The 17,693-nt window shown below is 35.2% G+C and overlaps 1 protein-coding gene across 1 annotated transcript in view; it reads right to left on the reverse strand.

Moving 5' to 3' along the window:
• EYS (eyes shut homolog) overlaps positions 1 to 17,693 on the reverse strand; it is an 809,794-nt gene that overhangs the window by 180,610 nt on the left and 611,491 nt on the right. Inside the window, exon 37 of the mRNA XM_068183727.1 lies at positions 15,565 to 15,794. Within this exon, the coding sequence (XP_068039828.1) occupies positions 15,565 to 15,794 (230 nt within the window). The remainder of the gene's footprint in view (positions 1 to 15,564; positions 15,795 to 17,693) is intronic.

Raw genomic sequence — 17,693 nt, forward strand, 5'->3', positions numbered from 1 at the left:
GTAGATAACGTTCTCATAATTTCTGGACCACACATTAGAAAAAAAGAAATTAATCACCTCATATTACATACTTCAAAATGTGTTGCCTATTTGTATATTCCCCTAATGACTCAAACATAGTGCATATATTTTGTATGAAGATTTATTTGAACTTTTTTCATGCAAGAGGCACCACAAAAATGTTGTACTCTATGCTAAGAGAAAAAAACCCAGAGAAATATTATCTCAACCTTTTGAAGATCTAATGACAGCAGCTTTCATGAAATATAAACAGATGCCTGCAGCTGTTGTATCAATATTCAAATTGAACCCATACTCCAGTGATACCAGAGAGTGCTGGCTAAGAGGCTTCAAAGTGACAGACTACTCAATAGCAAGTTTTCATTCAGATGGAAATGATCTTATCAGACTGAGTTCAGACAGCTTTGCCTTTCATTCTTTTTTGAGACATCTGCAGAAAGTACTGGCAAATATCTGGATGATTTCAGTTTTTGAAGCCAGAAGACTAGAACAAAATAGAATATGTGAGAGCTGTTACCAGCTCTTACAACACAGAAAGAAAAAAAATAGGAAATAGTACTGATTTATTAAGACTTTGCATTAGAATTTTCATTATTACTTTCTACAACTTAGATGGCAATTTTGTGTAAAGATAAATTACAAGAAAAGTGAAATCACAGCTCAGAAATCTATTTTCTAGCCAAACTACAAATGACTTTTAGTGTTAGGTCTATGAGGAATCATATTGTGACTCATTTAAGACAGTTCCATAGGCTGAAAATGTTAAATTAAGTTCCTAGTAGTGACTGGGTCTTTAATAGGTTTAAATGCTTAGCCTTTTAAATCAAACCTGCCAATAATTTTACTTTAAGAGAGGATGGTAGTAATTTGTTTGACAAAAAGAAATTCACAAATAGTGAAGTTTGTAACAGCCAAACAATCTTCAATCAAATTTAATGCCTAATTGCTCTATTTCAGTTTTAATAAGCTCTCTACAATGGAAGGTACTAAAATCTCACTGGAATAAGAGACCTACTCAGACATCTCTGTAAATAACATGAAAAGTATCCCTCACACTGCATGCCCTATGGCTTTTTGATGGACACAACTGAACCTGTTTGTGATGTTTGTGAAAGATGTTCATTTATAGAGCTGCTTTGTTTTGTGATTGGAGATTCAAGTGGAATAGCAGAATGCTGAGGAGGGTAGCTGAATGGATTTGAACTCTAGAAAACACCTATTTGAATCCTGCATGGCATCCATGTTTTAAGAACTAATCAGAGCCTAAATATATACACACCTAAAGCTATGTCCAAGTCTTTAAAAGATATGTCGTCATATGGAGCCTTTGATTTTCCACTGATGGCATGAGGAGAGTATGTCTGCTAAAGTTTTCTACATGGTTTTCTGTAGACCTGATGCATGAATCAAAGGAAACATGATCTGGTTTGGGGTGGTCAACTTCCAGGCAAACCCTCTCCTCATCCACATGGAGAATATGTCATATAATAAAATTACTGTATTTATTTATATATGATCATAAGCAGAGTTCTCTGGCATGTAGTCATATATGAAAATGTTCACAATAACATATTTCTGGTATCCAGCAATTGGTACCAGCAACTGGATGGATATACAAAGGCCTGTCTGCATGATCTTATGCAGAAAAATACTGAGTAATTCTATTCAATTTCTATTCAAACTTGGCAGGGCATGAATCAGATCTGATCTACAAGGCATGATGCTGCACTAATGTACACAGATGGTAGCAATTCTCCCAAATGTGTAAATTCCTATGCAAATAAAATCACATTATTTATGATTTCTTCACACACTGTTTCAAGACAAGTGATTTTTCAGATAAAGTCAGAGCATGACCATCTGTCATGAGGACATGCATAGAATGGAGCAATCATGCAGCATCTGGTCAAAGTATGATTCAAAGGGCTTTTAAGGAAACATAATCTGGAATATGATATGAAAAAGTTATCATATCATAAACCAGACATGTAGTATAGCAAGTTAAGTAGCACTTATAGTCTGAGACCTGGATTTTCTTTCATTGTAAGAGTCTGAAATCTGTACCAAACCAGATAAACTCTGAATTTAGATTTCTCTCCAGAGAAATTATATATCAGAGCTCCTATAGGTTTCTTAACTTGTTGAGTATGTGCTGTGTAACCAACTTGTAAGATGATATTTTCTCTTGTGTCAACCAATCACCAAGGAAAGATGCACCAAGATAAAGGTTTTTCAAAATTATTTGTGCAACCAATTCCATTGAAACTGGAAGAAAGTGCATTTATGTGATTACTAGACAGGCATATTTTCTATTTACAACAAAAAGGATTTGTTGCCAAGATTGAATTGTGGATACTTAATGTATATGGAGAGTGCTAATATAAGAAAAATTATATTTAAAGACTGTTCAGTGCAAATGAATCTGAAAGTTACTTTTTCCCATTAATGTATTAAATTTGAAAATCCTTGAGGAAAGAAATTTTCTTCTGGGAAAATAATGAAGGGGAAAAAAGTCACTGATGACATACTTGTGACTGTTCCAGAGATAAAAAAGCTAAAAGCTTGTGTTCTGTGAAAATACATAACGAATCTGATCCTCTGTGGCTGGTCTTAGATACTGGACAGTGGATTTAAAACTGTTGATCAGAAGTATCTGTATCCACAATCTAATGTTTCTATTGACAAGCACTGTCAGAATGAGTGTGTCTGTTAAGGACAGTTGGTTAGGACTACAAGAACACTCACTCCCTCTGGGTGATCTGCTAATCCTTTGCAGAAAAAATGGATTTAGAATTAACTTTTGTGGAATATGATTGGCTAGGAAAGGCTGTAAATAAGGACCTCCTTGAGACAAACCTAGAAATTTGAAAAACCACCTAGATAAAGAATGTACAAGTGAATTATTAATTAACAAGCAGAATCACATCATCATGATCCCACAAAAAAAATCAAAACAAAACAAAACAAACAAACAAACAAAAAAAAAACCAAAAAAACCCCACCCAAACAAAACTCCAAACAAACAAAACAACGGAAGAAAATGCAGGAAGAATTGCAGTGAGGGAACAGGATTCCAAGGTCATAGAATGAGGCTGAGGCTAATTCAAGAATACAGGTGGACTTGATTTTTAGTCTCCTGTGCTATTTAAAGTACAGTTTCTGTATCATGCACTGTATTTTTCCACTACAATAGAAGATAAAATACATCTATAACTGGAAAATGAGTTATTAGAGAGCATGCATTAAGCTTCTTCTAATGTCCTGACATAGTCTGCCTAAACTGCTCTTATGGATAGGTTTTTGCCCTATGAAATGACTTTAGGTTTACTTGGAGATAGAGTCAAGGATGCTCTTTTCACTTCTTTATCTGCTTTTTCTTTCTTTCCTCAAATACACTGTGTTGACTAAGAAACAGTTGCATTCTTTGATTTGTGACAGTTCATTTTACCTTTCTTTCAGAATATTTGGCTTTGTTATTTCTTCCCTTACACTGAACATTGTCAGTGCAAGTACCCCTTCTACTGTTAATATCAAACAATTGAACAGTTTGCTTCAGGAAGCTAATTCTCCAATGCTACAGGACGTCATCTATCTCCAAAATGTATCTCTTTCAAGTCAAACTCTTTCTTGTATAATCCAATTTTGTGAGGGTATTTTTCTTTGCTACCTTTGATTCAGCTTTATAATCCACTATGTATAGCCAAAGAAAACTATTTTTGTGGTGTCTGAGTGATTCAGTTCATCACAGAATATATGTACTCTTTCTCCTTAAATTCTTTCCCCCTTTCCTTTGTCCTTATTGTAGCTCCGATGTGACATGTGCAGAGCATCAAGTTAAATTGGGTGGTGGATTCTATTCTCTGCTCTATCATATGTGTGATGGTTGAGTGGTCACAAAACCAAGGAAAATAAGCAACAAGCTCCTGGAAATTTCCAGAGAATGGCTTATGGAACCATCAGACCAACAAAAAGTACAGCCATAGGTTTTATGGTCAAAGAGAGAATGAATAAAGCACAGTGATTGCTAGAGTCAAATTGTAACACAAGTATTTGGATATACTTTCTAAAATAATCTGTCTGATAGCAGTGACTGTATTCAGCTTTTTATTCAAAGTATCCAATTATTTCCTAGCATTTTCTCTTTAGGTGGTGTATATGTTAACAAAATTTCAACCTCAAATTTTCATGGAATTTTCTGCTTCCCCTCCACCATTTCTCCAAATAAAAAAATAATTTTGAAGATCACAATGGCTGCTAATTAAATTGAGCCCCTTGCTTGCTATGATAGCATACTGGCTTTTATAAACCAATGCTTTGCATGATCAGACATCCCAGGGTTAGAAAAGGAAGTAAATAGGACCTTACAATACTACATAGTGAAGTGTTAACCGGAAAATTCACTTTAAAAAAAAAAACAACTGTTTTTTTTCTACACATGTTGTCCAAACGCATTCATTATTTCCACAAATAAAGAAAGTAACTCCATAATTCAGTCTTCATTCAGTGATGATGTTAGGGAAACATCCAAGGACTTTTAAGAAAAACAGTCCAAGTAGGACTTGGAATAATATTACTAGTTCTGAAATTGCACTTAGATTTCTGCCAAGAAATACTGCCAAGAGATAACTGAATTGAGATTTTTTTACTAAGAATTATCTCATTTTCAAAGTTACGTTCATTATCAATTGTAGATAACCACAGAAAAAACAAATTATGTGTCAATAGCACACAAAACCAAGAAGAATATTGAAGGAGTATTTAAAGTAAAAGCATTTTATCCTCTAAGCATTCAGTAACACATCAGTAGCAAAGAATCTCACTTTCACTTCTAGTCTCACCTGCATTCCATATTAAATGGGATACACAACAATTCTACTGAAATGCTCTCCCCACCATGGGACCACTACAAACACCTGTAGCTACAAACACAGTGAACACCTTTATCACAGAATGCATCTCCTGCTGACTCATGCAAAATGAGCAGGGTAGTTCAGAGAAATGCTAATCTAGGTGGTTGCTGCATGGCCCAGACTGCCTCTGAAAGCAGTGTGGCAGATGGTACATGACATGCTCACATATGCTTTGCTGCATCTGTAAAATTAACTTAACTTTTAACTAGTTAATTAAACTGGTCTGGACTGGAAATCAGAAATGTTTTCCATGTAGTTGGATTAGAAAAAGGGTGACACAAGTTTGTAACAGTGGCCACACACCAGGAAGGAGATTTCCACCTGAGTTGAAGAATGTACAAAAGAAAGAGTGACTCAGCCCTAGTACCTGGACTACTGTGTACCTGGACTTCTGGGCACCTCAGTACAAGAAAGACCAGGAGCTACTGGGAAGGGTCCAACAGATGTGACAGAGATGATTTGGGCTCTGAAGCATCTCTCTTATGAAGAGAGACTTTAAGAGCTGGGCCTGTTTAGTCCAGAGGAGAAAAGACTGAGGGGGGAATCCCGTAAATCCTTATAAATATCTTAAATGCAGGTGTCAGGAGGATGGTGCCAAGCTCTTTATGGTGATGACCAGTGACAGGATGAGAATCAATGACCATAAACTAGAACACAGAAAGTTTCATCTCAACATGAGTAAGAACTTCACACTGAAAGTGGCAGAGCATTGGAACAGGCTGCCCAGGGAGATCATGTAATCTCCCTCTCTGGGGACATTCAAAACCTACCTGAGTACGTTCCTGTGTCACCTGATCTAGGTGACCCTGCTTTGGCAGGGAGGTGGGACTGGATGATTTCCAGAGGTTCCTTCAAACCGTAAAGATTCTGTAATACTGTGACAAAGAAATTGTCAAATACAAGACAATAAAAATGTCCTTTTCTTTATACTGGGGCTCAAAAAAAGGAGATGCTGAGTCAGCTTCTTTTATTTCTGCTCACACTGCCCCGGGGGGGGTGGCAAGTCAAAGAGGACTGTAAAAGCTACAATAAAAATGAGGGAGAATAAACAAACAACAAATGGTGGCAGAAAAGATACAAAACAATTACGAAATTGAAATATAGAGATTCTTGTATTTTAAAAATATTTGCAATATATTTTAAAAATATATGCAATAGCATATAAATAGTTTATTGCTATTTGGGAGATCAAAGCCAGAAAATAAAATTTAGTATTATGTGGTCCGTAACATAACAGTAAAGAAGAAAAGAAAAAACAGCATTGATAGGGTCAGTAAGAAACATCTCTGATTTCAACACTGAAACATTTCTGGTTTCAAAAAAGAATCTCTTTTTAATGACATTCCCCAGCATTGTCATAGATGCTTTCAGCATTTTTATTTTTCACTTTTTGTTTTGCAGTAGACAGATATTGATTATAACTGTCTAAAAGACTCATGAATCAAATATTTAGGGAAAAGACACTTTTTGTTAGCAGAGCACCTTTTAGAGCAGAAAATTAAAATAGCCATGCTATGAGCAAAAATTTGTGGCATAGATAAATGAAGATATTGCCAGAACTTATAAAGACCTTAATGTCATGGAGAGTGACTAAGCCTTATTGATTATTACAAGTAAGGTTCATCACTACTCACAGAGTCCGGTATGTTTTCAGCTAGTTGTTAATGTAAAAAATAAGCTACAGCAATATAATAGCAAAGTATTAATTTACTGCTTCTGAAAATGTAACAATGCAGCAGGATTTCAAAGTTCTGCTACTGGAGCCAGAAGAAAGAATGAAGAATGTTGTGGTTCTGGAAATGCAGCAAACATGTGATGTATTTTTCACAGGTAACAGAAAATGCAAACAGGTGCAGGGGTTGGTAAAGCTCCATTTGAAATCTCCTTTTAGCAACTACAAAGTGGCAGGCATTCCCTGCTCTGAGATAAGATGATTAACACTGCAAGCTGAAAGAGTTTGTGCAAATGGCAAATATAAAACAGTAATTTCCTTTCTCAGAGAGTTCTGAGTTTTTATTAGCATTCCTGCGACCAAGAAATTTTTCTTTATCCTTTTAAGAGAACTGCAGCTAGATTAAGTACAATGCCAAAGACTACTTTTCTTTATAACTGCTCATTTTATTTTCCTTTTCTAGATTTGTATTTAAAAAAATATTTTCATTGTTCAGCTGCCCTATCAAACAACCTCACAAATCTGTCCTGCCTGCAGTTAAGTGCACAGTAGTAATTTCTTTATTCTGTTCCCCCCTCCTTTTCTTAAATGCTATCAACATTTTAGTATATCTAACTGGGACCAAAGGCTTAATAACCTTTTTAATGGACCTAAAATCCTAAACAAAGCAAACCAAACAAACAAAACCCCAGGATGACCCTCGAAACAGACACATTTTGAGCCAATATTTTGGATCAAAATGTTCTGTTCTGACAAAATTTATTGTTACTGTTCCTTTTAAATCTTTTGCCACCCCAGCATCCCTGGATAAATTTTAGACCCACAAGCATCAGTGACTGGATTATTCATGGGAATATTCAGGCTTTAAATCTGGGCTGACAATCTTTCTCTTATTCTCAATTGCACTCGGGTTGGTCTCCAGCAATGTCGAAAAATGAGAGACTGGTTCTGATCATCTGGAAATGAATTCCATATTCTCAAGTCCTCTCTTGAGTCTCTCTGAATTCAACTTTAAAAGAAGAAAATTATGTAGTCTGCTGGATCTCAAAGAACAAAGAATGAAAGTTCCCTTCATACTCAATTTTTAATGCATGAAAATTCTTGATTTTCTCCACCTTTTCTCTACATTAATATTTTTATGAGTGGTTTAAAGTGCTTTTATATCAAGGGAATAATTAATTTAATAGGAGTTTCTGTAAAACACCTGTATACAAATCTCTAAACAGAGAAGGCTCTGTAGTGATTCAACAATGCTTTTAGCTAGATATTTGATGAAGTACATATGTATTTAGTAAGAACACACCCAACTTATGTGTTTTTTTTTTTCCTATTACAAAAATAACTCCATAATTTATTCCTCAGACAAATCTACAGTGACTTCAAAATTTTGCAACTGTGCTGCATAAAACCCAAAACTCAGTAGCACACTCCCTTTAATACAAGAAAATGCATCTGAAGACACAGGTGTACAACAAGGTCTGGGCTTCTGTTGTCAGACTTTAAAAGGAACTTAAAAAGCTTGTGGCTGCACATTGTACTCATATAAATCTTTGATTGATTTTTGCTCTTTATTTTGCTGACATTCCCCAGTTGCTGAAGCCAACTGTACATATGAATGAAAAGAAACAGCCATTCATTTACAATTTCAATAAGTTAATATTAAGAATAATGCCACATGCTGGAAAACAGCTTTTGCAGTCAGATGAATCTATAGTTTTCCATTTTGGTTGGTAGAAGCTAATAGAGCCCTTGTATTTTTTTTTTTTTCCCTGAGTTTATTTTTTCATATTTGCATATTTTCTATAGTATTCGATATACAAGTGTCTTTTACTGTTTACTTATAATACAGTAGTTTTATTTTTGTCTTTTATAGGGCTAAAAAATCCATTAAAGAAAATTCTTGATACAGGGAAATACAAGTCACATAGAAATTTTTTTTCATTTTACATAAAAGAAGTGGCTTCCTCAGAAGGAGGTTGGAAGCTTGAGGAGCCTCACAATTGTAACTTCCTAACACCTATATTATAAATTTTCCTCCTCTTTAAACAACAGCAGTTTAAGATTTTATGTAAATTTAGGCACCAGGGCTCCATGAAGATGCTTGAAAAAGAACAGGCACTCTTTAAGAATGTCAGGCAATCTTAATTAGAAATAATGTAGGGTTTCATGCTTGAGTCAGAAATTTATGCTTAGGCCAGGAAACAGCAAAGCCATTTCTCTTTAGCCACATTATGTAAGCAGCCAGCATCCTTCCAAACTGGCTACTGGCCTTGGGAGGTGACATGAAAGGATTGGCCAGGTGACATAGTCCTGAGCAGAGCACTTTACTGAGGTCCCTAGAGAATCCTGATGTTCACTCCACTCTCAGCTAACTGAAAGTTCCTGAGAGTGCTCTGGGAGCAGACCCACAGCTTCACACACTGTGTGAAGGAATTAAAAACCTTCTGTTTTCAATCACAGCATTCTTGAAATCAAAATGTCAAGGTAGTAAAACATACTATTATCCTAACTCAATACCACAGATCATTTCTTACTAACTATTAAATTAACTGTGCTCTAAAAGAACACAGAGACTTCTATATCTCTTTCTTACATGCTACATAATACAGCACAAAAACATTTTTTAATACCTCACCTGCTTTATTACACAGTATCTCCAGGGGAAGAACTCAAATGAGTCAAGCTCAGAAAATAAGCATTGCCATACTGCCAGGGGAGACACAGCGTTTTTGCAGATGACTTGATTATCAGCAAGTTAGTGCAACAGAACAAATGGCTGCAATTCAGGAGCTACTGAAAGAAGGTTTTCCCAGAAAATGCCATAAATGGAGAAGTAAAGCAAGAAAAAAGCAAGTATTTGTCACTTACAGAACAATGATTACCTTCAAATGAAAAATTACTCAAAGGACTGGGACATTGCAGCCTAGCAAGTGTTAGAAAGAATCAACTTTATGTCGACATTTTTAAGTGGAAAATGAAGGGGAGAAAGTTTGCTCCCTGCAAATTATAAACTCACCACTATTTCATTTTCTGCTATCTTCTCTTGACTAGAATAGTGTTTGTTATAATTGTTAAAATTCTCATAAAAATTATTATGACAAGAAAACATTCATCCTCATAAAAGAAATAATGATTCAAAAGCCAAATGCTAGAAATGGCAAAATTTCACGGATCTTTCCACTTCTCAACAAACTCTCTTTATCCTCCCCCTAGGTATAATTAAAGTATATCTTAAACTTTTTTTTTTTTCCCCGCTCACAGAATCTTACAAGGTATGAATCATTTTGAAGGAGGACAAAATGAGTGAAAGAACCCTTAAACCCTGGAAAAACAGAGGTTTTGGGGTAACCATATTCCATTTTTTCTTTCTGGGAACCTCAAACTGAAACCAGAATGTGGAGATAAAAGTGCAATTGTCTTTCCTCAACCTTTTTATATAATTTTCACTGAATCACTTTTCTTTTTGATGGAAAATGTCAGAGACTTGTTTTAAATCATAAATAGATGGTATAAAGGTTATTAAGGAGATAAATAGTTCTACTGGAGATATGAGATTTTTCTAAATATGGCTGAAATAAAAGAAATTGGACCAACTACATTTCTTTTCAAAGACAAAGACATAAAGACAAAACTCCCCATACTTACCTGAGATGAATTATGGTAGTCAATGACACAAGCTAGAAATGTTAAATTAGGAATGACATCTAGAAAACCATCTGTAAAAGAAACTTCTAATGTTCAGGGTGGTATTAGCAAATATTTCTCAACAAATCAGGAATTCAACAAATGTATCCTGGGAAACAAATGTAGCAAAGCCTTTAGTGTGACTGTTCCAACCTAAGTGCCTGCAACAGCCTTCCATTTTACTGCTATTTTTGCAGCTTTGTCAGAGGAGTTGACCTTTAACTAATGTACAGAATATACACAGGCAACATATCAAATTCAACAGATTTTCTGGTTTTAACACATGACATTTAAATACGCCTTTCATTGAACAATTTATAAAACTTTTACGGAATACTAAAAATTTTGGAGACTTAAAAAATGTTAATCTTATAATTAACAGTCAAGGATATACTATCTTCGCACATGCAAGACACTGATATTCCAAACTATTGCTATGAACTTTCCAGTAATACACCACCATCTGCTTTCATGCTAAAGTAGAACCATAGCAGTTTTTTCCACTCATTAGGGAATTTCACAATGAAGTAGATAACACAGCTTAGCTGATAAAGAAAGAATGATACATTTATTGTTAAAGTAAAAAAGGCTATTTGTAATGAAAAGAAAAAGAAAAATGGGTAGTGCAAAATGCACTATTTACCCTTCATACCCTATCTATAAAATCCTCCCTTTCTATTGGATGAAAGCAGTCATGTAGCACTTACCACTGAATAATGAAGATTAATTTTATGTTACAAACATATTTTTTATGTTGCATTTTAATACAGGTTTATTGTAAAATGCAGGTGAACTCAGTGGGAAGAAACTATGTCCAACTTCAGTTTAGAAGGCTGAATGATTTCTTTATTATAACTATGCTATAATACATTAATATACTATATAAAGGAAGATACTAAAACTACAAACCTACTTTTTCTAACTACCATATCTAACTCACTCACAACTCGTGACCTTCTCTCAAGAGTCCAGACACAGGTGGATTTGATTGGCCATCAGGCTCAAACAATCCTCACCAGAATCCAATCAAGCAGTCCCCCCAGGTAAACAATTCTTCAAACACATTCCACATAGGAAAAACAAGGAGCAGAAATAGAAATTGTTTTCTCTTTCTTTCTCTCTGTGCACCTCTATGAAAAATCCTGAGAGAGAGAGAAATGTGCTTGCCGCACAGGTTTAAAATACATCTTGTACTAAATTCTAATTTCCTATTAACTTTGTTAATTTGTAGTTAAGAAAAAATAGAAAAATGGAAATACTGAAAGCAGTATTAAAGGGAACAGAAGTCTCAAATGGTTGCCCTTCCATGCTTTATACTAAATCCTCACTTTGGCCTTTGGTATATAACCAGTGTTGACAACTTGAGTTTGAATTTGGCAAATACACTGATTTGTATGTATATGTTTCTATTTCCTTAGAAAAATGGAGATAGACTTCAGTTTTCCAAAACTGTCATTTACAGATATTTCAGAAGTGTCTGTTTGGAGTAAGTACACAGTGTATTTAGATAAACTGCTTTGGTCTAATATATCCATAAGGACAATTATCACTTGAATGCATTTCTTGTAAGGGCAGAACAATCTGCTAGAGCTTATTTGTTGAAGGACAAATTAATAAAAACAAGAAATTGCATTTAATAACACTCATTAAGTTAAAAGAGATAACTGATAATGGCATTCACTTGCTCTCACTCTAGAAGGTGTTCTTATACACTGTAATAAAAATAGTTAGTAACAAAGTGTATCTTACCATAGCTATTAAATCAAAAAATCCACCCATTCTAGTGAAGGCAAGATATCCACAGAGGGTTTGTATCTAAAACCCTGTGCACTGTTAATATGTCAGGTAAGTATAATGAGTTTCTTGCTGAAATTTAGTTAATGGAAGGTAAAAGGCAAATGACAAAGATGATTAATGAAAATATATTACTGAAATGTATGAGTAGACATAATAGCATGTTTAAAACAGATCACAGGTATCTTTAAGGAGTCAAGAGAAAATTTCCTTTACTGTCATAAAGTTTCTGTATTGCATACATGCCAATGTACTTTCTCCATTGGGAGGTCTACGGTAAATAATTATAAAATTATTGCAGGTGCTCTTATCTCCTGTAATTATGAACTCTCTCTAGATTTCTTGAAGAATAGGTCTCTGAATATCAAAGGTTCAGTTGGGCAAATCATAGTTCAGTTGGGCAAATCATAGTTCAGTTGGGCAAATTCTGGTTTCATTAGACTGAATTATCAGCCTCATTGAAAATTTAGGATTAAATAAGATCACTCTATGCTGTAGTTGCTTTTCAGCTACTAAATACAGGATCCATCAAGTTGTATTCTGATCTATATAAAGATGCAATGTGACAGCATGAGCTCTGGGATGCAGCTGTCCCCCTGAGCTCCCAGCCAATGAACAGCAGCCCTGGTTCACCCAGGAGCACTAGCAAAAAGGAGGAAGCTGTTCCCTGTATTGAACAGGGGGTTTTAGAGGGTAAAAGCAGAGCTCCGTGAAAAGAGAACTTAATTAATCTTCTTGACACAAAAAAAGAAAAAGAAAAGAAATGTTATTCTTCCAGTGCAAGAACTATTAGACAACCTATGTGGAAATATTAATCTTTGTTAATTTCTCAACATTATGTAAGCTGCAGGAAAGCAAAAGTAATCTCTTCCACTTTTAGAAAAACAAAATAGATACAACATGGAAACTGGGTACTTGAGCATTAAAATGATTATATGGTAGTACAGCTGAGGTTATGCTCTCCAAAGGACCTACTTGTTTCAGGGTTTCTTTAAAGCTTCTATTCTGTTTTATTGAACAGGATGGTTACTTGTGTACCTTATGTAGAGTCAGTCCTAACCATCAGAAAATCGGTTACAGCCGCAACTTAGTGCAAGAGTCCCCTGCATTTAATTTGCTATTGGGGTAGTCATAATTCAGTCATATTTTCACACACAATTTTTGAAACAAAATCACATAAAGAAAGAGAGAAGAAGTCCCCTTCATTTACACAACTAAGATAAACTTCCTTGGAAGACAAATTTCCTTGGAAGTGTAGTTGGTGGTGAACTCTTTATAATGTATGAACTCTGCTGGCCTGCACTGGCTAAGCTTCAAAGGAGAAAACAGCTTAGAACATTGTATTTTTGAATGAGCAACCAAAAAAATACCTTTTTCATTCAATGAAGAAGAAAGTACTTTCCCTAAAGTCGGTGGCACATGGAAGTACTCAGCCCAGATAATATCATTCAAACACATATCATCTCAGTTATTAAAACCACAAACCATAGTGATGCCTTAAGTTTTAGCTTTCATATTTTTCAGATTCTGTGCTGCCTTGGTGTGTAACTCTGAACTTGCAAGTGTTTGCAAGTTCTCTTCACAGGGTAGTTAGATAAAACAATCCTTTTCCAGCTTGAGAAGCAAGGACAACTGTTACAGCCTCAGGCCCAAAAAAAATTAACAATGGCAAATTGAAGAGAGCAAACTGAGAGTATGGGACTTCATAACCTGAGGCTGTAATTGGACAATTAACTCTAATATGTAAATGAACTGAAACTTACAAAAGTGTGAAACCTCATGACCAGTTGTCTATTTTGTCACTGTTTTGGTTCCATCTTGAGTGTAGTCCTGGCTAGGCGCTTGTGCTGCCCAAGGTGTATCCTTTAAGGGCTTTTAATAAATACCTACTTTATTCTTTAACTCGGTCTAGTCTCTGTTCTGGGTAAGCCTCTCTAGGCATCAATAGAAGACCCTTGGGTACTGACAGATCAGCTGGAAGGTCAGAAGAAAGCAGCAATCAGACACTGGTGGAAGGAACCAGTGGAGTCCTACAGAGTGGTTATGCACACATACTGATATGGCCTATTAACACAGGATGTCTGTCAAACTCCTGCTTAAATTGAACATTGCTTACTCCTGGAATAACCCTTGCAAAAAGCCAGAACCTGCCCTCATCCAAAATATCACAGATGATGTTGATAAAAAGGATGACAACTGCATTCTTTGGAATGCAGAAGGAAATTCTGGCACATGAAATGTATGTAAATAAATAAAAAACTTTATTGAAATATTGAAAATACTTCATTGAAGCACTAATTAAATATTTCATGTTTTATGGAAACACACTTTTTAAGTTTCGTTATTTCATGTTGCAGTTTCCACAGCTGCAGTGTATTGTAAGCAAGTGCAAAGAGTACGCCCAGAGACTAAATATGTAGAAAATACTCATGGGATTCAATTTTAACACTGAAAATTTGCAAATATATGATTTATTATAAACTTGAAAAGGCTTCATGGTAAAATAGTCTCTGATATCTAAGCAACATGACAATTTTTTTTTTGAGCTGACAGTCAGTGACTGCTTTCACATATAGGGAGTGCAATGACCTATTTTTAGACAGTAATACAATGTGATGCTAACTCACATACACTAGCAGTCTGGCAAGGGCATTCTTAACTCTAGTTGCTTTTACTTCATATTGTGGGAAGTTCATTAGGAGGATGATACAGTTATATAACCATATTCTAGACGTTTTATTGGGTCTTTTCCTGTACACCAGTAATGCCCTTTAGTGCTATGAGAATTATCTACTGCAATTCATAAACCACAGTACCTTAAAAGCTAAAACAGTTTTTGAAGCCAGCTGTGAAATTTACTCTAAAAAAGAACTTTCTGAAAAGCAATAATGAAAAACAATTACAATTACAAAACAGAAATATTGATTGGCTTGCCTTATAGCCTTGATTCATTTTACAAAGAAATCAAAATTAGCAAAAAAATTATTTTTTATTCAGATTCCAATTATGTTCATTTGATTGATCTGTGCTTTATGAACAGCATTAAATAGAAGTATAAATGAGTCACAGAGAAAAAGAAAAGCCTTTTTCAACAAAGGATCTGACACAGTGAAGGAAAAAAACCCCAGCCTGTATAAATGGAAAACATTATCTTTTGAGGAAGTCAATTTACTTTTGTCCCAGAAATAATACACTGAAAAACATACATTAAAACTGTGCACTACAATTTTGCACAAAAAATGCAATGTTTTCTTCATTAAGTCAAATTGCAATCCTTAGGACTGTTCCTGACTGATATCACCTAATTTACTACAAATAAGTATTATTCGGATTACCTCAGTGAATTTGCTCCTCAGTTAACTAAAAGTAACTGGGATGAAAAGCAGTGAAATATGACAATCAATACCTCTTCTCCCTTTTCATCTTCAAAGCAGTATAAGACTTTCATTTCATAACTAATAGAGAAAAATTAATTACTATTACCTTTTTCACAGAATCGACCAGTGAAGTGTAGTGGGCAGTCACACCGGAACGAGGTGGCCCCAGTAGGCAGAGACAGAGGGTGACAAGTCCCTCCATTATGGCACAGTCCTTCCTGGCACACAGATGGAAATGCAGGGGAAATCTGAGAGGGCACACCAGGGTCAGGCAAGTGAGGCACATCAGAAGAAACCACGGGGAATGCTGTTGATAGATGTGTGGGTACAGAGATTCTGAAAGGAGAAAGACAACATATCAAAACAAAATAATCCTGTGAGATCTAATTTTTTGTTTCCGCACTTAAGCTTTAATTGATATTAGTTTGCTTTTTTTAAATGGAGATTCAGACTATACTTAAGAAAATATGAATACATAAGGAATTCCCAAATCTAGTCCCCATCCAGAAAACTAGTAAAAACACAGTGAAGGTATTTTTTTCTCTGAGGGAGCAAGGAATAGCCTTCATGCAAGAAGCACAGTTTTTATGTGCTCTCAAAATTCATTTTTGGTAGATGTCAACAACAGTTAAAAAATAAACACTGGCTTCACTTACTGAATAACTAATTTCTTGAATTTACCAAAACTTGTAAGGCAGTTCTATGAGAGACTTCCATACATGTAGATCAAGCATGCATAGCAGAAGGGAAAAAGCTGTAGTACAGAAACACAGTATCTTCTAATTCACAGAAATACTGGGGAGAAAGGGGAAAGGTGATGAAAAAGAGAGACTTTTTGGTTTAATATCACTTGTTTGTCAGCTGTGTTTATTACAGTTTTTTTGTTTCTTTCAGAGAGTCAAACTTGTGACTCACTAAAACTGTGCAAATGTAAGGCTTCCAATTTACCAAGCACAACAACTTACATGCATCACACAAGTTTACTATGGTGAGGAAAAACCAAAAAGAATCAAGAGTCCCAAGAAGATTCATAACTATTTAATAAGCTTTTTCAATTAAAAAATAAGTTCTCACTGAATTTTACGTAGGAGACATTCTTCTTTTATTTTCTGAAGTTCAAGAGATACATTTTTTTTTCTCAGAAAGAAATTTCTAATTCTGAATTCTAATTTGGAAACTAAAATCTAATTAAACAATTTATTGTTTATACCTCCTTGGTGATTTAAAACTTTGTGAGTATTTCTGTTATATTTTAATGTTGTGCCAAAAAACCCCAAATAATCAGAGGTCTAGAGCACATCTCCTACAAATACATGTTGAGAGAGTTGGGACTGTTTGGCCTGGAGAAGAGAAGGCTTTGGGGAGAATAAATTACAGCTTTCCAGTACCTGAAGGGGCCTGCAGGAAAGCTGGAGAGGGATTTTTCGTGGAAGCAGGTAGTGACAGAACAAGGAGGATTGGCTTTAAGCTGGAGAGTAGGTTTACATTAGATATTAGGGAAAAATTCCTTACTGTGAGAGCCATGAGGCGCTGGGTCAGGCTGTCTGGGGCTCTGAGCAACCTGATCAGGTGAATGGCGTCCCAACACATGGCAGTGGGGTTGGAATTAGGTAATCTTTAAGATCCCTTCCAACCCAAACCCATGATTTTATAGAAGGGAGATGAGGTTGAACTGAAATATCACTAACATTTTGGGCAAAACAGAGCATAGAAATTAGGTCCTTATTACAATGGCTTATAGGCACCACAGTTATCAAAAGACAGTATGTTTTAGCAATATGTTAAACATAAACAGTTTAACATCAAAATTCATACTTATTTTGGTGAAAATGATGGCAAAAAAAAAAAAAAAAAAAGAAAAAAAGAAGCTCATATATTGGGTCCTGCTGTGCCCTTTCCTTTCTCTCTGGCACCTGCTCTTGTATTGGCTAAAACTTCTGCTTCACCATGTTTTAGAGTTGTGAGTATGTCTTAAAAAGAAGCATTGGAAAGTGATGATGCACCAGTAGATAGCAGCTGCAGAAACAACATAGGTGGGGACGCATTCAGTGTGACATTGCATCATTGCATTCACCACTCCATGCATCTGTCTAGATTCTTCTTAAGTCTAGCTTCCAAATTTTTTACATATCCCATTTACATGAAAACTGATTTTAATAATTTACTTTTTTAAATCCATATTTTAGAAAGTACCAACAAACTTCATAATATTCTGAAAACAATTCCACCCAACAT

The sequence above is a fragment of the Anomalospiza imberbis genome, chromosome 3 (genome assembly GCF_031753505.1).
Source record: "Anomalospiza imberbis isolate Cuckoo-Finch-1a 21T00152 chromosome 3, ASM3175350v1, whole genome shotgun sequence".
Classification (NCBI taxonomy): Eukaryota; Metazoa; Chordata; class Aves; order Passeriformes; family Viduidae; genus Anomalospiza; species Anomalospiza imberbis.